This window comes from Beta vulgaris, chromosome 9, assembly GCF_026745355.1.
Source record: "Beta vulgaris subsp. vulgaris cultivar EL10 chromosome 9, EL10.2, whole genome shotgun sequence".
NCBI lineage: Eukaryota > Viridiplantae > Streptophyta > Magnoliopsida > Caryophyllales > Amaranthaceae > Beta > Beta vulgaris.
The window spans coordinates 51130950-51152548 of NC_079210.1; the positions used below are offsets into that span (position 1 = coordinate 51130950).

Here is a 21599-nt window from a genome sequence, read left to right on the forward strand (position 1 = left end):
AGAGTGAGCAAAACCTATACCTAGTGTTTGTTTAATTATTTGATAGATTTAAAACCCATACCTCAAACCCATAAGGTATGGGGTTTGGAAACCCAAGGGGAGGTGGGTTTGGCTCATACCAATACCTTTAGGTATTAAATAGAAGAAAAAATTTCATTCCCAAATAAAAATCAAACACATGGTATTAAGTATCAAGTTCCAAACCTATACCATCTTATATTTGGACGAGTGATATGGACTGGCCCAAAATATTTAACAATGCAAATTATATTTGTTTGTTTTAATTTGGATATTTTATTGAGGTGGGCTAAATTAATTAAATCAGGCTAATTATATTTATTTTAGCTCAACGATAATTAATTTATTTTAATGTAAAACACTAAAAAAAATTTAGTGTCTACAATCACTTATTGAGGAAAGGAAGAAATATAATGTTTACTTTATGGTATCCTATGTTCTCTTTTTTAGCGACAAATCCATACCCATTTACCCAAACATGTTCCTTTACCAAAATCCGTGCAACCTAGAAGAGAATAAGGGGCATAAATAAGATGAGATAATTAGCAAGCTACTCAATAATGACTTGGTTGGAACTTGATTCCGGAGCTCGTCTCTAGACGTTATATCATCTACTATAAAGATGCTAACAAGACAAGTTAACTTACAATTACTCGAGACCAACTCGATCAAATTCAATCAAAACTCGGTCAAATTTAAGTTTGACTCAACTCGAACCCCACTAAAAATACTAGTGAATATCAAACTATTCAAACTCGAACTCAAGTCGTATCATCTCCACCCGATAAAGCTTGAGTCAAAACTCAAGAGTGTATGAGTGATATTATACGATCCACTTTGCTTGAATTCCTCTTCCCATGATCCAAAGTCCAAAACCCAACCTGGCCCAACCCCCAAAGAGCCGCCCTCCTCCTCTCCCTCTCTCTCTCCTCAAAAAGTCACTTCTAACAGAAGAAGTAAGAGAGAGAAAAACAATCGTTCCCATTTTTCATCCAACTTTTGTCGATTGATTCAATTTAAACACACAAAAAAGGGGTGACCTAAAGATCCAGAACACAATCTCATCATCTTCATCTTCTTCAAATTCGAATTTGAATCATGTGGCGAAGACTTGTTTTCTCTCACCTCAAAACCATTTCTTCTTCATCCTCCATTGCTAAACCTTCCTTTTCTCTCGCTCCTCGTCTTTCTACTTCCTCATTTCGCTCATCTTCTTCCTTCTTCTCTCGCTCTTTCTCCGCCGATGCCGGTAATTTAGGGTTTCTCAATTTATTCTCAAATCGATTGATTTTTGTTTCGTTTAGATCTGTAATTGATTGATTCATTGATTGATTTTCGTTTTCGTTTGTTTGATTGTGTGTAAGCAGATGTGTTCAAGTCGAAGCCGAGGGCTGAAGATGTGATGCCCATTGCTACTGGTCATGAGCGTGAAGAGCTTGAAGCTGAGCTTCAGGTTTTTTATTTTATTTATTTTACTCTATTTAATGTTGATGTTATTTGAGGACGATGAAATTGTGTATAATATGATTTGTGATGGTTTAAAAATGATGTCATTTTTAGGGGAAGGATATTCTGGAGATTAACTATCCTGTAGGTCCTTTTGGTACCAAGGTCAGTTTTAGCTCACTCACATTTATATCATTGCTGTAAAGTTCCGGGATAAATGGATTTTGCTTTCGTGATTTGTCAGTTCACTTATTAATCTTGATGATAATTTGGCTATCTTTGAAACTGATTTTGTGTTGAGTTAATGGAAATACTGCAGGACGTTGGTTTTCCGTTCAATGATCTTAAATGTATTTAGCTGTTGTTCGGGTTGTAGACCTCGTTGAAGTTGGCATTGGTTGAGATTTGATTAGTTTATCGGAGGGGAGGGGAGGGGAGGGGAGGGGAGGGGAGGGGAGGGGAGGAGAGGAGCAATATGTTCCAAGGTTTTGTTTTTTGTTTGGGTAAAATCTATAAGAGAATTGGTTGAGTGAGAAAGCTAATTTGTTATATGGCAAACCTCTTAGTTTTCTTCTTCCTGTCTATTCTAAGTGCAATTAGTTATTTTCGAGTGTCCTCGTCTTTATCCCTACTTTCACCACATGCGGTCTGGGTTGTTTGTTGTACTAGAATCAGTGTCCTGAATCAACTGCATGGTTATGCTGGTTCCTGCAACCATTATGGCTCTGTTTGGTAGGGCGTAAAATATTTTCAGTGTAAAATGATTTCTATGGAAAACAATTTACAAAGTAAAACATAATTCCAAAATTAGTTTTCCGGTGTTTGGTTACATGTAAGAAAAATGAGGAAATGAATGGGAAAGTAAGGAGGTACTGAGTGGAGTATACAAGAGAAATCAGGAAAATAGTTTTCCCTTCATTTTGAAAGGAAAATGGTTTTCCATCATTGGGAGAGTAATTTTACCCCAAAGGAAGTTTTACACTCTTTTCCCAACCAAACAATGTAAAACTAAAAATATAGGAAAATAGTTTTCCAGGAAAACGTTTTACACCCTACCAAACGGAGCCTATGATTTCTGTGCTGTTGTATACAAAAAGCAAGAAATAATTTAGAGTTGGAAATTGGAATTTCGGCTGACTGAATCTTTTTATGATGGTTCTTCACTTCTTTGTGATGTGTTCCCATTTTGCGTTGCTATTATCTCTTACATTTAGACGCCATGATGCTAGATATCTAATTATGTTAGGGAGAGAGATATATGCTTTCTCTAATTCTTTATGTAAATCGCTTTTATGCAAATGTGCCTTTTTTTGGTGAATAAAGGTTAACATTAATCATAAATTAGTTTTGGCTATCGAATAGCCTCATACAATCTTTAGATAATAGAGTTTTACAAAAACTAGGGAGATAGGTTACATCTCTAGTTTCATTGATTACATCCAAATTTTTCCTACAATCCTTCGTAAATGTGCCTTTTGCGCGTGCATTTCTCTCTTTTTATAATCATCAATGCATGGGTGATATTTTGTAGACATGCATTTCTCTCTTTTCATACTTTGCGCTTCTTCTACCTTATACTTATAAACCCTGACATATGTGCTTGGGTATTGGTGAACACAAAGTTTGGATTATCTGCTTTCCTCTTACATTTTATGTATAAACGACGATATTATCTTATCTCCTTCAACTGGTACCTCGATCACACTTATTTTGTGAACTATGGTACTATTGTTATTCTTTGATGGAAGTGGTGATTCCTAGCTTGCTGAGGACATGGTTCTTTTATGGGGAAGAAGAATTTTACTGAGATTGATTCTGTGTGAAAATAGGGCAATCTTGTGTAGTTATATGTGGCAATATAGCTCCGGGATGGAAGCACTCACATAGTGGCCATCAGGGACATATGGGTATGTATGGCAGCAAGCCAACGGTCAAGCTGTCTCTTTGTGCTTGCACTACAGGGATTCACTTTTGTATTTTAGTGATCCTTGCTTCACTTCATATAATTGTGGTGGCTGGAATTTTCCCAAAAAAATTGTTATTAGGTCATATATACTGAAAAATATGGAGAATTAGCACTTGTGCTCTTGTACTTTGCGCGTGAGTCGTGATGATCAAATTGTGGTTACAAACTAGAAACAAAAATTGGTTTACTGTACTGATGCTTTTTTGGGTGTTTCAGCCAAAGTAAAGCTGAAGACAATTGGAAACAAGTTTCCTGTTGTATTTTTAAGACCTTGATGTGTGTTAAAGGGAGATAATCAGTTTTTGTATGGACCCAGGGTCCTATGTATCTGAACCGATTATACTCTGACCATATGAATTTCAAGACCACTTTGTGTGGTTGACCTCTACAATACTTCTAGAGAGAGAAAGAGAGAGTGCGAGAGAAGTGCTTGTTGGATTAGAATTTTTAGAGAAATCATCAATTATTGGGACTTTCTTTAATGAAAACTGGTCTCTCGGGCTTGGTTAAAGCCATTTGCGCTTTCTCTCCCCCCTATTAGTTAAGCTCGAGAAATCAGCCAGAATCACGTTCTTTTCTTTTGAATGCTGGGCTTGTGGAACAAATAGCCAGAGGAAATGACAAAAGTGTATATGATGTCTAGGCCTGAAAAATGACCAAAATTTTGGGACTTATATTTGTTGCACGCTTGTACTTAACTGGAAGTAAAGAAGCACACAAGGCACTGACTCCCTTCTTCAACACTGTTGTGTGTTATATCATGTCCAAATTGTTTTTCTTTCTTTTTTGGCGGACTAGAAAATTATCTATTTAACACTCTTAATGTTGAATTTTTTTTACTAGGCAACCTTGTGACAATTTGAGTTTAACTACTTTTTTGGCCATTTTTGTACGTGTATTTTTTTGGGGGGTATTAGCTTACTTGTACGTGTTATGTTGAAGTCTGATTTTATATGTATAAGGTACACTATCCTTTAAGGATTTAACTAGTACTTCCTACATTTCTTTTCAGATGCAAACTTTATTTTTAGGGACATGGAGACTTTTCTAAAGCCAATAACATGTTTACATCTACTTTACAAACTAATGTTTAAAATTAATAACCCATCCCTTCCCAATTTCCCCCTTCCTCTCATCATTCACCCCTCCAATCCCTTCCAATTTCCGCAATCCGATCCCCAAGCACCACTGGTCCACCACCACCACAGTCGCATCTGCCACAATAACCACCCTTCTGACCTTGGCATCATTTTCTGGCATCTTTCTCATGTTTTAGGGTCCTTTCCTCTCTTCTCTGGCGTTGTCTATCTAGAACTTGCTCAAGCTCCATGTAGGAATTCATGGCTGAATTCGACCATGATAGCTGCTGATATGGAACTTTTATGGTCGAATTTGACCATTCAACGCCTCCCTCCCATACATGCGATTTTATAGGGTTTATACCTATGTTTCATGGTGGCAAGAAAAGGGGAGGAGGTGGGAAGAGAAAGAATTGGGGATATGGCCTGATCGAATTGTGGATGGAGTCCGTACAACTTTGTCGAAGCCCATATGCTCGAGTCAACTGTATTTGATTACATAGACGAAAGTGAGCTCTTATCGATTGCCAACCCACAAATTTTATCAGCACCATTAAAGATCTTATCATCTGATTTTATTTTATTTTTTTTGATTTTTCTAGGGTTGTGGGTTCTTTTGTTTTGGTGGTGTTGGTGGATTCTTTTTTTTTTCTTTTTGGGGGGGGGTGATTTGGTTTTGGAGGGGTGGATGAGTTTATTGGGGGGGGGGGGTTCAGATGGGTTGGGATGGTGGTTTCAAGGATGGGATTTTTTTCAGGTTGAGTGGGGGTTTTCCCAGGTGGGTGGGGGAGGTGCGTGGATTTGGGTTTATGGGGTGGCTTATATGGCTTGGGTGGTGGTTTCAGTGACTGCAATGGTGGTGGCTTGGCCATGTAGTTAACTTTGTTAATTTTATTTTTGTGATGAATTAGCATTGTTAATTAGATGGGATAATGTCCTTTTCAATAACGTCTCTCCTTTTTCTTGGGTTGTGTGAGAAAGCCTTGGTTGTATCTAAATAAAAACGGAGAAAATACATGAATGGTTTAGGTAAATGTACCATCGTATTTGTCCAGATTTACCGGTGTTTATAAGACAGGGTCTTAAGATTTACCAGTATTTTTTGGTCTAGGCTTTACTCTTTTATCAATTTTTATTTATACAACACAGAAGTCCTATACTTTTTACTCTTAGGAGTTGGGTGTTTTGTGGCATAAATCCTATCAATATTTGGATTTTCTCAAGGTATTTAAATCCATTTAGTCTTTCTTCAAAAGTTTTTATATTGGAAACTAAGGAATTTTATTTTTTCAAATCTTACGCCAATGTAATGTTTATGATTCTAGAGCCTTTTGTAGCGAAAATTTATGTAGTCTTGATGTGTATGATTTAGAAAGGTATTATATTGCTCAAGGATTGCTTTTGAACTAGCGTTCCTTGTGAAAGTTTTTTTTTTTTGGACTGGCTGAAACATTTTAATTATTCTTTCTGTTTGTCCGTCCTCAAATTGCACTGTGATCTATGTCTTTGCATTAATACCATAGTTGAAAAGCCACTTCTTTGCTTTGAAATACACTGAACTAAATAAATGTGTCATTGTTGCTCTCTAGTCACAATTTGTTGCAAAACCGAGTTGCCTTTCAGCTGATGGGGACTTGAAAGAAACAGCATCAAGCGTTAACATAATTCTTCTTACACGGTTGAAGGCAGGGGAGTCCTTATAGGCATTGGGGGTAATCATATGGTGAATAATTGTCCTGAATGTAATTAAAGATAGTTGTTGCCTCTTCTCCCCATATCTAGCACGGAGTTTTGGATTGAACAGTAGCATTGTCCTTTTGGTGAGAAGTACTGTTGACTTTGTCGATGCCATGATCCTCACATGATAATTTTGAGATAACTACATGATGATGTTAAGCTAGCTTATCATGTCAAGAGCATTATTTACCTTTTTAAATCTTTGGCTGAGTTCAATCTGCTTAATTCATATGCAGGAAAATCCTGCTATTGTTCAGTCCTACTATGACAGAAGAATCGTCGGATGTCCAGGAGGCGAAGGAGGTCGGTACAGAATTTGGTTTATAATCCTCATCAAAATTCTCTCTCCATTTCTGGTTCATCGCACTTATCTTGATTCCTGGCATGTATTAAAATCCTTAAACTTTTTCTGGATGCCTTTTATTTCCAGAGGATGAACATGATGTTGTCTGGTTTTGGCTGGAGAAAGAGAAGTCATTTGAGTGTCCAGTGTGCACACAGTACTTCAAGGTTAGTGGGCATTACTATTGGTGATGACCAACATATCATCTAGATCGGTTGTCAAAGTCGTAATATTGGTGTAGAGGTGGAGAGTATACACTGGAAAATTATGTGAATTATGTGCTTCAAATCAAGCTGGAATTGACGTATACTCCTTTACTCCTCTATCCAAAATTAATGTCATTTAGGGTCACACATGAAAGTATGCACATATTATTATCTACATCATCTGAAACTGCATGTATTTTAGATCAAAAGGATTTGATAATATGAAATGCATATTGGAAAAGGATGCTATAGTAAAGATTTGATCAGCTATTACATGTTTTAGAGATTTTGTCACCTTCTGTTATTATTCTTGATCTGGTACAGGAGGTGATTTATGATGATATTGTTTTTTACAAACTTTAAGTTCTTGCTTCACTATCTATAGTTAAGGCCTAAGGGTGATGAAAATATTATTTTTTAATCAGACGTTAGTTTGTGCAGTTGAGTGTCTGTGGAATGATGTGCTTTTCATATGTGCATGATTTCTTGAACGTTTTTGTTTATGAGGTAAAATGGTATCTTATTAGCTGGTTACCCTATTGCAGTTGGAAGTCGTTGGCCCTGGCGGTGACCCTGAAGGACATGATGAAGATGATCACCACCACTGATTGTAGTTTATGATTGTAGTGACGAAATAAGATCTGGTGAGACAATGAGACAAGGTCTATGAAAATTCTGCTGCTGCTGCTTTCAAATTGAAAGGCGTAAAAGCTTGTTTTGTTTTTTCTTTTTTAATGGATCCTTAGATGGATGCCTGTTTGGTAACAATCTAGTCCAATCTTGCTCTATTTTTGAGAGAAATACGACAAAGAGTTGTTTCTTTACCATTGAGCTGGTAATTGGAAGTATAAATTCCATTCACATTTCTTCATTGCATGAGTGACTTTTTAATTGCCCTTTTGCTGCTTCACTCTGAGTCTGAGATATGGCCACACTTTCATGTCAGATTTCGTTCCTAGTCGAAACCATTGTAGAAGGTTTTAGTAATGCTACCTATTGTCGCAAGTAACTGCCAGGCCTGTGCGTATTCAGTTGGTAGAACAATTTGTACGTAATGCAGTAAAATTTTGAACTGATCGAGTTAAACTCAAACAACACGATTCTTATGTGATGCGAATAAAGGTAAATCTGATTTATCGACTATGATATGTCAATGTTTTTATTTTGCCAGGAACTCGCTTATGCTCTGAAAAATCTTGAAAAGCTGCTCAGCTATTCTGATGTTACGATTTGTGGTTTCTTCGATGGGGTTGGGGAGGAGTTCACTCATGGTACACCCGGGTGTACCATGAGCATGGTACACCCAGGGGCATTTTCGTAATTAATTAAAACTTTAGTTTCCTAATTTGTTCTTTCTGGCAGCTTTCACCACTATCATAATCTTCTTCCTCCATTTCTTCATCTGAATCTCCATGAAACCTTGAAACATGAGGCTGATTATCACCACAATTCGTATTAATCATCATCATCAACGCATCAATCTCTTTCTCTCTCCTCCATTTCATCTGCTCTCCAGTTTCAGTATTGTTCATTAATGGCGACGCGAGTTTTTTCGACTTTTTATTTTCATTGCAGTACCTTCACTCCTTCTCCTGCTTCTTCTTCGTTTTCTCTCTCATGATTTTTCCCCAATTTTTTTCGCCATTTTTCTTAATTTTAAGAAATTTCTCATGATGATTGAGGGTTTAGGGTTTTCTGACGCCATTATTGTTGCACATTTGTTATGTTGTTGTTGTTGTTTTAATCGTTGCTCATTTGTTCAATTAATCTGTTGTTGTTGTTGTTGTTGTTCGGTTGTTGTTGTTTCAATTCTTCTCTCTCCTCCTTCCAAATCTTCCAACAATGGAGATTTAAAATTCGCAAAATAAAAAAAAACAAAAAAAAAGAAAATTTCAGATCTGAAAATGAGGAAGATGATGATGAGCAAATGACAAATATTGCTCATTTGGGTAAAAGTGTTTGCTCATTTTCTTAAATGAGTAAAAATACTTGCTCATTGGCTCATTTTACTCATTTGTTCATTTGATCATTTGTTCATTTTGCTCATTTGCTCATTTGCCCATTTTGCTCATTTGTCCATTTTGCTCATTTGACGAAAATAGCCTTGGGTGTACCATGAGCATGGTACACCCAGGTTTACTATAAATATTCCCGTTGGGGAGGGTTCTATATTAAATTGGACGGGGCATCGGGAGTATTGGTTATGTTTGTTTAGGTCTTGTATGGTTGAGTTTATTTAGGGTTTGAAAACGGATTTAATAATTTGAATCAATTATCCTTGTTTAGTTTGGATAGTGGATTAACCATTATACTTATTTGAGGTATCCCAAACTTGCAAAATTTTATCCTCCAAATTAGAGGAGTAATAAAATCATTTCCATTTTCTTACAAATGATGTATTTTCATTGTTGAACCAAACACCTCATAAAAGTAACAATTATTATTTTCTTTTCTCTTCTCTACTTAATTTCATTTGTGTGTTTGATTTTGGTAGTAACTCATTTTCCCTTTAATTTAGGCACTGTTGGCATATGATATGCTACAGTTGTCTTGTTCTTGTGACCTATTTGATAAATATGAGTAGTTTTTATATATTAAGTGGTCGTTTGGTTCAAGGTATGGAATGGAAACAAATAGAGGAATGATAACGATAATGGTTATCTTTATTAGGTGTGTGGTTCAACCCACGGAATGAAAATGGAATAGTAACCATAACCACCAAATAATGCAACTTGTTACTTGAGGGGGGAAGAGAAATATAATAATTTGGGGAGTTCATTATGACCAAGTAATGGTATAGATTGATAAGGGGTTGAACCAAATAAAAAGAAAAATGCCCAAGGGCAAAACAAACATGCCCAAGGGCAAAACAAGCCAAGCTATTTTAAGAAAGAATTCTTTTTATTGAGGGAACTCAAATAAGGGGATCATATTATAAAATCCTCCCAAGCAAGATAAACAATATCACACGGAATATCATCCGCCAAAACACGTTTACCAATTTACCAAGGTTGGAAATGAGCTAACAAATGAGCAACATGATTCCCGAAACGTTTTGACAAACGATCTAACTATATCATCAAACAAAGAAACATCTACAATGTCATCAACAACCAAATGAAAGAATTTTTAAGATCTCAATTTTGTTATGGGAAACATCTAAATTCTAAAAGTTGCAAAGTCAGTATGGTCAATTAATCGCACTATGGTAATGTAGCTCTTGGCGGTAATAAAAGTAATTATGAAGGATTAAGATATACTCCATCCGTTTCCTAAAGATCTTCCCACTTACTGTTCCTACAGATACCAAGGAAAATCAAGTTGTGTGGGGCATGGTGTGAGTAAAGTAGGAGAGAGAAGGGTTAAGATAAATAAACAAATAAAAAGGGGTTAAAGTAGGAGAGAGAAAGGGAAGTAAAATTGAATTAATAATGTAATGGTGGACCATATGATAGTGACATGAGAGGGTAAATAGGGAAATTTGTTTTGCCAAATAAGGAATAAAGCAAAATAGGGAAGATCTTTTGGAAATACCCTTAAACGGAAAGAGGGAATATCTTTAGGAAACGGATGGAGTAATACACGATACATCATACATGCAACACCGTTTCTGTCATCTATTATCATCTAGCAAATAGACAAACACATACTTGGTTGGAGTTTTATATCACGGAGTATTTAGGCAATATATCATAGTTATCATGAGTAATTATATTATAATTATCATAAACCAATGCAACAACGTTCTTTGCGTGAAATGACGCATAGATGTGACTTTGTATATAATTTTTACAAGGGATGTTGAATTTTAGTATTGATAATATAAAGATGAAGAACTTTTTTATAGAAAAGAAAGCAGCATCTTTAGTAGTGGAAATGCATAAATGTATATATTGAAAAGCCAAATGCGTTGTTGGCTCTAATCTATTGCTTTTTTCCCCCCTATTGTAGTGCCTTAATTGTACGTGAAAACATTTCAGAAATGCCTTGATTGTTTCTTAGAGAGGGGAAAAAGAAAACAAGAACTTTCTTATGAAATACTCCTTGTAAGTTTTCTTAACTTTATTTTGATGGAAAAGTATACTTAACTTTTGAGATCAAACATAAGCTATTGGACATTTGATTTTTCGCTTTGATTCTAAAATGTGCATACCTTGTTATAAATTTTAGTAATTACTTGTTGGGTCCGAACAATGCCGCCCCAAGTTTTTCTAAAGAGATGACATGACATGGCTATATTTTTTTCTAAAAGAGAGGTGATTTTAGACTTTTAGTGGTCGAATGATAACACTCGTCAAGTCTTACGTAGCGGTATGTCAACATGTAAAAATTTGATGCATGTGGTGGACTCTAATACTCCTCCACACATTTTAATAATAGTATGTAGTTGTAAAAATGCCTCTAAAATCTTACTCTTATATGTTTTCCTTAATCTATATATCTCAATATATACTTTGATATAGCGAAATTTAGTCAGTTTTGATGGGGTAGACTTATAACAATGTGGTTTTCAATGAGAAATAATGGCAAAAATGCATATTCTTCCCGGTTTATGTCCTCTCTTGTATCCTTCCCACACTCTACCAAAAGACTCCACTCCATTAAATAAAGTGTGTTTTCGATTTTTATTTTTTGTAGGAAAGTGTTCCTATTTCTTGTCTCTTTCTATGTTGTCTTTGCTTTAATTTGTTCCCATGATATTTGTCAAGGAGGCCATTTTATGTTCAGAATCTACACAATTTTTGCACCAAAGAGAAATTCTATACATATTATTCCCATGGAAGCATTCAATCTCTATCACATCAATCATAAGGATTGATGGACAAACATTTTGTTTTTATTCTTTTGCCCTTCTCGCTTTGTGTCTCTGTCTCGTCTCGAAATATCTACGCACAATAATAATTGCACGCTTATATGGTGTACCATGGTTATCAACTCCATCAAAGGCGTCTGGTCCCCCCTTGGTCGATCGCACACATCATTCAAGATATTCAGGCTTCTCTCCACTTCTTTTCTTTTTGGACTATTTGACATGTCTATCGGGAAGCTAAAAAAGTAGCAGATTGGATTGCCAATGTTAATCACCTCATAGATTCTAGTTTTTGTATTGAAAATTGTACTCATTCACCTCTTCATTCAATACTTGTATTCTTAGAAAAATATTCTGGATTTTCTTTTTAAAATTTGAAACTTTTTGGGGTGAATATTTGTGCCTTGATCTAGGATAATTTTCCATATAACGCACACAATTCCAAATTAAGTGATTCTAAAACTAACAGGATTTTCCAAATATTGTTCCATTGGAGAAAACGGTTATGAAATATGAGAAATATTCTTCGAAGACATCTGATATGATTGAAACGATACAGAAAATACTTGATGACGCAACATTCTGAAGTATTGAAATAGAGAACAAACTTCCCAAAAGATGAACAAGAAGTGAAGGGTTGATGTTAACTATTAAATCTCATATATAATTAGCCCAATAGTAATTAGGTTAGTTTCTTCGGTGACTAGTTTAATTCATTTAGTGACTAAGTCTACTTTTATATTAAAATTAGACCGTTTCTTTTAATATTTTTATATATAAAGCTTTTGGCATCAATATTTTTTATAAAATCTAAATGAGGTGTTTCTAGAGCTTTCTACAACTTGGAGCACAAATGAGGTGCACATTTCGACATATGTCACCCAATATAGTAAAAGAAATAACAAACGTTTTAAAGTTTAGATAGAAATTCAAAAAGTGTTTCAATATACTAATTACACATATTAAAAGTTCTATTAATCAAATTGACGATATATAAAAAGTGTACCATAAATATCATTATTCTCCTCTCTTTCTTTTTTCTTATTTCTTCTCTAAAGACTTTAGTAGGAACTTTTCTTTCATAAAACTCGTATAGGGTTCACCTTCATATGAACATATATTTGTCATTGTATAGTACAGTGAAAAAGTTGAGAATAATATCTGTACATTATTCTAAATGAACCGTTGTACACTAAAATGGAAAAAGAACATATAAATCCGAAAATTGATGGACATAAATATATATCAAATTATTAGCTAGCATATTCTCTGATTTTTTTTTTAACAATTTATTCCTTTCTCCACCGTGTCAACTTTCTATAATTTCTATGTGCGAATTAGCTACAAAATGTTTGGCTGGAAAAATGGATCAGAATACCCCCAACTTTGGGCGGTCCGCTTTTAATACCCCCAACTTTGGGGGTGGTCCGCCAAAAATGCACCATTTACCTGTTATGACCGGATGAACTGGTAAACCAAAAAACCACCCCCTCTGCTCATCTCTCTCTCTCCTCTACCACCCCCTCCTCTCTCCTCATCTACCTGCACCCTTTCTCTCTCTTCTACCACCACCATACCACCCTTTCTCTCTCCTCTACCACCCCTCCTCTCTCCTTATCTACCTGCACCCTTTCTCTCTCTTCTACCACCACCATACCACCCTTTCTCTCTCCTCTACCACCCCCTCCTCTCTCCTCATCTACCTCACCACCTCCCACCATGCCACTGCTTGCCACGCACCACAACACCGCCACCACCTATCTGCGCCACCACACCGCCACACCTTCCACCTACACTACCACAACACCATCTCCACTTTCACCACAACAACATCACCACAATCTCCATTCTCACCAACATGGGGGTGGTTTTTGCTCAAATTTTGAGTCGGTGGTTGTGGGTAATGGTAGGTTGAGGTGAGGTTTTGAGTGGTTTTTAGTGGTTGGGGGGGGTTGAAATGGGGTTTCGGGTGGTTAAGGCGGGTTTTGGGTGGTGGGTGGTTGGGTCAGGGTTTCTGGGTGGTTAAGGCGAGGTTTTTGGTGGCAGGTGGTTGGGTCGAGGTTTTGGGTGGTGGTGGGTCGAAGGGGGTGGGATGCTTGTGGTGTCGAATGGGGGTGGGGACTGGGTGCTGTTGGGACGGGGGTTAGGGCAGTGGGGGGCGAGGGAGGGTCTGGGGTGGGGGGAGAGGGTTTGCAGCCGACGAGGGGAGAGGGAGGGTCTGGGGTGGGGGGAGAGGGTTTGCAGCCAGGGAGGGGAGAGGGAGAGTCTGGGGTGGGGGGAGAGGGAGGGTCTGGGGAAGGGGGAGAGGGTTTGCAGCCGGGGAGGAGAGAGGGAGGGTCTGGGGTGGGGGAGAGGGTGGTTGATGTGGTGGTGGGTAGGAGTCGAAATTAAAAATAAACGAGAAATAAAAAAATTACCTGGTTAACAGGTTACAAGTCATCTGGGTGCATTTTTGGTGGACCTCCTCAATAGTTGGGGGTATTTAAAAATAACTCATAGTTGGGGGTATTAAAAGCGGACGGGCCGAAGTTGGGGGTATTCTGATCCATTTTTCCTTATTATAATGTGGACATTTTGGAGTATGAACAATTTTAAGTTTGTAATGCAAAAAAGGCAGGACAACCACATCTATTTATTCCAAACAATACTGCTTTCTTTTGAGGTTGCTTCACAGTTGTGAATGTGATTAAGACTAATGAAATGACAAAAGTATTCTAAGTTAAGTACGATCATGATAACCATGGATAACATACATTAATAAATAAAAATGATATGAATAAAAAGTATAATTATAACGAGTATGATTATGAAAAATCTAGTGATTATCAATGGTTTTAGAATTTAAATACTCCCTCCGTTTTTTTTGAGGTAATATATTGACTTTGGGCACTATTCATCGAATACACTTTGATCATTAATTTTTATTTATACATAAGAAAAATAATAGTCATGTAGAATCTTGTTTGATTCGTCACGGTATACACTTTCCAAATATATATTTTTTTATAATTTTTACTTTTATACAATTAGAGATATTATTGGTCAAAATTGTGTCTCGACAAATTAAATGTGAAAAGTCCAATGTTACATCTAAAATAACGGAAGGAGTAAATGATAAAAAAGTTAAATACTCCCTCCGTTTTTTTTAGATGTAACATATTGACTTTGGGCACTATTCATCCAATACACTTTGACCACTAATTGTTATTTATACATAAGAAAAAATATAGTCATGTGGGATCTTGTTTGATTCGTCATGGTATACACTTTTCAAATATATATTTTTTATAATTTTTACTTTTATACAATTGGAGATATTATCGGTCAAAGTTGTGTCTCAGCTAGAGATGGCCGACAGTGCGGGCCAATCCAGCCCATCCAACCCAGCCCACCTCGTGGGCCGTGTGGGCTAGGCTCGGAAAAAGCCCGATCCAGCCCAGCTCGAACCGTGAAATTGGTGGGTGGGTCGTGGGCTAGATTTCTTGAGCCCATCCCACTAATGCCCGCTACTAAAACCGCCCAGCCCGGACCACGAAACCGGACCAGCCCAGTCCAAGTTATTATTGAACCAAATTGTGTATATTTTAATCAAGTTCTATATATTTTAATCAAATTACATATATTATAATTCAATTATATTTTAAAATAATGAAATTATTCATTCATTTTAATAATTGTATATATTTTTTTATTCATTTTAAAGATTTTATATAACAATAATGAATAATTTCAATGATTAAATAATTTTGGAAAAAAAACCTCATGTCGGCCCGCCAGCCCGGTCCAGCCCACAAGACCCACGAACCGTCAGAACCGCTTACCGAACCGTGAAAAACGGTAACAGACCGATGTGGGCCAAGATTTTTCAGCCCGCGGACCAGCCCACCCAACCCATGAATTTCATGGTCTGGTCCTGGGCCGTGAAATCTGAGCCCAGCCCGCTATGGCCCACGGTCTGGCCCACCCAGCCCGCCTCAGTGGCCATCACTAGTCTCGGCAAATGTGAAAAGTCCAATGTTATATCTAAAAAAACGGAAGGAGTATTATGTTCATATGATTTGAGGGCATGGACATATTCTATATATGGTGATTAATGGTGAGTGATTACTAGTGTATAATGTTATTAAAATGATATCAATAAAAAGTCATTAGATTTTTACTATATTCTTGTGGTTTTGATATATCTAAATGTTCAAACAATTCTTTTGCTCCAATTTTCAATTATAAATTTGGGTTATAGCAAATGATAAATCGACCACATACTGACATATACAATCATACAAGTTTAGCTAGCTAGTTTAATTAATTTATTCTAATATCTTTTTCTTGCCACGTGATGCAATAGGGCCCAACGAGCTCAGCTAAACCCTAACCCACATCTCCACACCCCCACACCCATCTTTGTTGCTCCGAAAGATCGAATAGGGATATCGACCTTGGAAGAGAACAAGGGTACTACTTAGAGGTGGGCCTGGGCCTAGCCGGTCCGGCCCTGCCCGATTTGGGCCCGGCACAAGCCTGCTCGAGGCCCGGCCCGTTGTCCGCTAAGTGGGCCGCAGGCCTGTCACGATCAAGAAATTTTATTTCAGGACCGCACCGGCACGAGCCCTCGTAGGCCGGCCCATGGGCCGAACGCTCCTTTCCTTTGTTTTTTAGCCTAAAACTGTCAAAAAACAACATAAAAAACGGGCCAGGCCCGCAGGAGGCACGAGCCCCACAGGCCGTGGACAAAATTTGAAAATTTTAAACACGGCCCGCCACTCACGGGCTCGGGCCTGGCCTGGCCCGCCATTTTCCCAAGCCCGTAGGCCGAGCCCGTGAACAGGCCGCTTGACCCGGCCCATGCTTAGGTCTAGTACTACTAGAGCAACCTATAAATCAATAATAGATCGAGCAACTCACTAACGTTGTACTTACACTCCTATGTTGATGATAATCATCCTTTTCTTCTTCTTCATTAACGTGGGACAATTAAGTTGCTCCAACTCACAATATCTCCTACATGAAAATTGGAGATTATTCCTTTCATTTGTCTTTCTACACTATATTCAGCCGTCCATAATATTACCATACATCAAATTCTCTTATCACAAAACCATACAAGATTCGTGCAATAGATTATTCAAAAACATGTCTCAATAGATCCTTATTCCAAGACATTGATGGTTAATGGTCATAATTAGTTAATCCTTTTTTCTTATTATATTATTAATTATGCTCCTTATAATAATTTACTATGGTTTATCCATCTTTTCAATACGAAATTCGACCACTTTATGGATCTTTTCATTTCATTCTTTCTGCTTTTGGGTTTCCTAGTGCGTTAATTCAGGCAAGATCAGGTTTCTTGCGCAACCTAATATAAACTCTTAGCTTTTCATTATAAAATTGCTAGATGGTACTTTCATGCAGATATTCAGTCACTTTTTTTTTCAACTTATTTATTCATAACCAATTGCTTTTACAATATCCCTGAAAAATAATACTTCATTGGTTTTACAGTTTTGAATGTAAGTACCTAACTAAAGAACCTAACAAAGAAAATTTGTGTTTCCCCCTCTCTTAAAAATAGGCTAAGTTTATTTAGGTTGTCATGCAATTTATGCACTTCCACTACAAAAAAAAGCTTATATAGCGACGGATTTTTGGAGACGGATATATATCCGTTTCTAATTTAGAGACGGAATATTGATAATCCGTCTCTAAATTTATTTAGAGACGGATTTTTTAAATCCGTCTCTAAATTAGAGACGGATTTTTAAATCCGTCCCTAGAGAATCATTCTTAGCTTCAAACCAACATAATAATGACACAATATTCAGATAGTTTCCCCCCAAAAAATATACTTCCTCCATTTCGTTTTAATTAAATGTAACAAATAGATATTTTTTGTGAGATATAAAATATTTCTCTGTTGCATTTAAAACGAAATGGAGGAAGTATATCTTTACTCTATATAAGCCTAATTTGCATTGGATTCAACTCTTTTCAACCAATTCAAACCATGTTTAAACAATGATAGGGTTCAACTTTTTCAACCAATTCAACTTAAACTCGTGTTATAGACAATAACACACTAATAATGACGTAGAGGAGTCGTTCTAATTGTAAATTTTGTATACCACCTTATATGACTTTGACTTCCATTAAACATAGAGGTGGTTAAATAGCGGGTTGTGCTCGGGACAGGTCAGGCTCAAATTAGGCCCAATATTTTTTGTCAGAAGCCCGCTTTTCGAGTAAAAAATAACGAGCTTTTCTGACCGAAATTTAGACTAATTTCGACTTGTCCAAAATCAGTCCCAAACCTGGCCTAGACATTTTCCGGGTCGGGCCGGACTACCTTTGAGCGAGCACCCCTTATTAAACAGTAATCCACTACACCAAAGCGACAATATACAAGAGAATATACGCTCTGTTGAAATATTTTGTTAAATAATACCACTTGCCACAACTTAGTGACAACAGCATAAATTGCCATACACAGTAGTATAAGATAAACAAAACCCTCAACTGAGGTATATGTCGTGCATGCATAAATTAATTATCTTCAAGTAAAGATATTCCTTCTCATAATATAAGGTAGAGTGCAAATTAAGTTGACAATTTTAAAAAGCCTAACCTAAGTTTCTCCATCCCATCTGCTAAAGAGAGGAAAGGAATGTCATAATGTTGACTTATTTAATAAAGATCATTAGATGCTAATTAGTGATGTTAAAGGACCTATCTCAACGCGTAATGTATATAAGTAAGTAAAAAAAACATACATATTTAAGTCAACGCATTCACATGAAAAGTTGGCCTTTAAACTTTTAGCTAGAACTGAAATGTCATTGGTAATTAAGTTTATAGTTCACGTTCATGGATTGTTTGGTTGTTGAATTATGTACAGTAGTAGATGATTTGGTACATTAATCGTATATGTATCAAAGTTTTTTAGTGAATGACAAACAGAATAATTTGTACAAATGGACGGTGCGTTTATTTAGCTGTTTCTCATAATAAGCATCAATAGGCAAATTAAGGTGCTTCAAAGGGTTTGTTACATATGGGAAATCGAAAGGTTATTTATGTACTCGGAAACAAATAATAAAAGGAAGACATTGTAGAGGTGTTTGCAAAAGTAAGAAAAGAACATTAGACTACTTTCTTTTCAAGTGAAGTACCTAATGTGTCGGATTCAATAATGAGGGTAAGTGAATAATTATTACAAGGGGATACATTGAAACTAGAAAATACTAGGTGTCTACATTGGCTATATAATCAGCAGCACGGTCAGTTTCTCTTAACACATGACGAATTTGGCAAGAGGCAAATTGAGTGAGCATGATTTTGCAATCAGTAAGAATATTAGCTAGCAACCTTCCATGGAGTAGGCAAAAGATTCTTAAGGGCGTTGATGACCAACATGTTGTCACCTTCAATAATGATGTTTTTATTTCTGAATACGTAAAAGTAGGGCTAACTTGATAACTTGATGAAGAGTTGTGGCTCCGCAATGAGAATAGAAGTGTGGCCTAGATTAAAAGCTTTGGCGTGTAATAGTCAACCTTCATGATTACGGATGATAATACCGACCGTTGTATTCGAACCGCGAATTGAACCATTAAAGTTTAACTTGAAGAAAGTTTGAGGAGGGGATTCCCAATCTATAATAGTAGTCGAGGGAAGAGGGGTACGGGAAGGGGGGGGGGACCTCCTCTAAGAGTAATACCAATAACATGACAAGGTTGTAATTAATTTTACAGTTTTTTCACCAGATTCCCCTGTGGTTTTTCAAAATTTATGTGGTACCCCTGCTTTTTAAAAAATGCACTAGGTATTACTATTTCAATAATGCACCAAATGCGCTTAGTGGCTAACGGCGTCAAGTTTATGTTAGTCATTAAGGTTAATTAACCCCTCTAACTCAAATTAAACCCTCTAACCCTAATCCTAAAACCCTAACCCTTCCACCTAACCCTCTAACACCTCACCCCATCCTAAACTCTAACCCAAACACCACACCCTCCCCCACTCCCACCCCCACCCTGCAGCCGCCCTCCCCTCACCTAGACCTGGCAAAGTTGGTCCTGATCCGAAAATCCGGTCCGAAATATCCGATCCGTGGTCCGATCTGGATCCGAACGAGACGGTCCGAACCTTGATCCGAATCCAAAACGGTCCCGATCCGGTCCGGATCCCGATCCGAAACTCATCCGAAATCCGAATGATCCGATATAATCTTACCCGATCCGAAACTGATCCGACCCGAAGGTAAACCGATCCGAAATTATTGGTTTCGATTAGGCTTTGATCCGAAATACCCGAAACTTACCCGTTTTTTTATATAAAAAAATATCATTGCCATAAGTATTCCATTCATTTCACCATAGTTCGATTCCGATCCGAAATAATAGTCCGAAAGATGACCCAATCCGGAACGATCCGATCCGGTCCGATCCTGGTCCGAATGTAACTTGATCCGAAAACGGCCCGATCTGAATTGGTCCGGTCCGATTCCGATCCGAAATAATAGTCCGAACGATGACCCAATCCGAAACGGTCCGACCCGGTCCGATCTCAGTCCGAATGTAACTTGATCCGAAAACGGTCCGATCTGAATTGGTCCGGTCCGAATCCGATCCGATTGGTCCGATTGCCAGGTCTACCCTCACCCCACCATCCGATCCCACCACCCCTGTACCTGCAGCTCCCCTACTCTCCCGCGGCTCCCCCACCCTATGGAATTCCCCCCGCTCTCCCCCACCCCTTGTCGAATCCCCCTTAGGAGCCACAACCTCACAGGGTAAGGAACCCACTTCTTCCGAAATAAGAGCCTTAGCCCAGGAAGAAGCATAATTACTAATAATAAAATTAGTCTTCCTCGAAGACACGACTTCATCATTAAAAACAAGTTTATTCCTAAAAAAAACCAAGTAAACCACCAGACAAAGGAGAACTTAGAAATATCTGTCTTAGAAGAAAGACTAAGGTAAGCTTCCAACACATATCTAAAAGAGGAAAGATAATTAAGGCAAGAAGGAGAAATAGGCCAGTCAAAACTAGCATTAAGATGCATGAAAATGTCCAAACGTGAAAGGGCATGCAAAACAAAGGTGACCAATCGATTCACCCGTATTATTACAAAACACACAATCTTGAGGTAAAAAAATGTGGTTTTTTTTCTAAACGACTTTTAGTCGGAAGACCATCATTACACGCTTTTGAAAGATTTTTTTTTAGTCCGAAGGAGAGTATGATCACAAAAAAGGTTAAATGAAGTTCTATCAAAAAAATAATTGGTAATAAAAGAAGTAGTCATCAAACTTATATGTTAGTTATCCTCTATTTTCCTCTTTTTCAATGTGAAACAAGCTCACATATAGGTTAATACTTTAATAATCTCGTAACTGACAAAATTTGAAAATAGAAATTAAAAGGGGTGTTTAGCAATTAGAGTTTTAGGACAAAAAGAGAGATTTTCACTTTTAGAGTTTTTGACTACTCAAAAACTTTATGGGGTGTTTGATAAAGAGAGATTCAAGAGAGAGTTTTAGGGTGAAGACTCTCAAAATGAAAAAACTCCTACTTGGATATTTTTCTTTAGAGGGATTAGGTGAGAGAATGTGCGAATGACTTTTTATCCCATAATTATAATACTAACATATTAGTTAATATGTTCATAAATATCATTTTATACAAACAACATGTAATTAGTTTTTAACAATCAACTAAATTTTTGCCAAACACATAAATGTGTTAAGTCAAATCTAAGACTATAAATTCTAATGATTAAAATTTAAACTTTATTTGCTGAACAAAGTCAAAATCCACCCAGTTGATTTGGTTAACTTGAGTATCCTATATGAAAAATGTTGCCCTAACCTACCCCAAATGTAAAATTATGGATCAACTAGCTAGCACTAATTTTAAAGAGAAACTAAACTACCACCTATGGGCTATGGCTTTACAATGTTATAGAGAAGCACGTGTGTTCTCGTGTGCAAGTTTG

General features: G+C 37.0%; 1 protein-coding gene across 1 annotated transcript; it reads left to right on the forward strand.

The window, feature by feature from the left end:
- Positions 1 to 873: 873 nt before the first annotated feature.
- LOC104904603 (cytochrome c oxidase subunit 5b-2, mitochondrial) lies at positions 874 to 7666 on the forward strand. Its single transcript, XM_010692897.3, has 6 exons — positions 874 to 1267; positions 1386 to 1471; positions 1579 to 1629; positions 6483 to 6549; positions 6677 to 6756; positions 7341 to 7666. The coding sequence occupies exons 1-6, from the start codon at positions 1117 to 1119 to the stop codon at positions 7401 to 7403; spliced, it is 498 nt and encodes a 165-aa protein (XP_010691199.2). The 5' UTR covers positions 874 to 1116; the 3' UTR covers positions 7404 to 7666.
- Positions 7667 to 21599: the final 13933 nt, after the last annotated feature.

What these genes read in the sequence shown, in the direction of transcription:
- LOC104904603 (XM_010692897.3), top strand. Translation starts at nt 1,117, where the DNA reads ATGTGGCGAAGACTTGTTTTCTCTCACCTCAAAACCATTTCTTCTTCA. An exon ending in TAGGTCCTTTTGGTACCAAG is followed by an intron (nt 1,630 to 6,482) that starts GTCAGTTTTAGC and finishes ATTCATATGCAG; the next exon opens with GAAAATCCTGCTATTGTTCA. An exon ending in TGTGCACACAGTACTTCAAG is followed by an intron (nt 6,757 to 7,340) that starts GTTAGTGGGCAT and finishes ACCCTATTGCAG; the next exon opens with TTGGAAGTCGTTGGCCCTGG.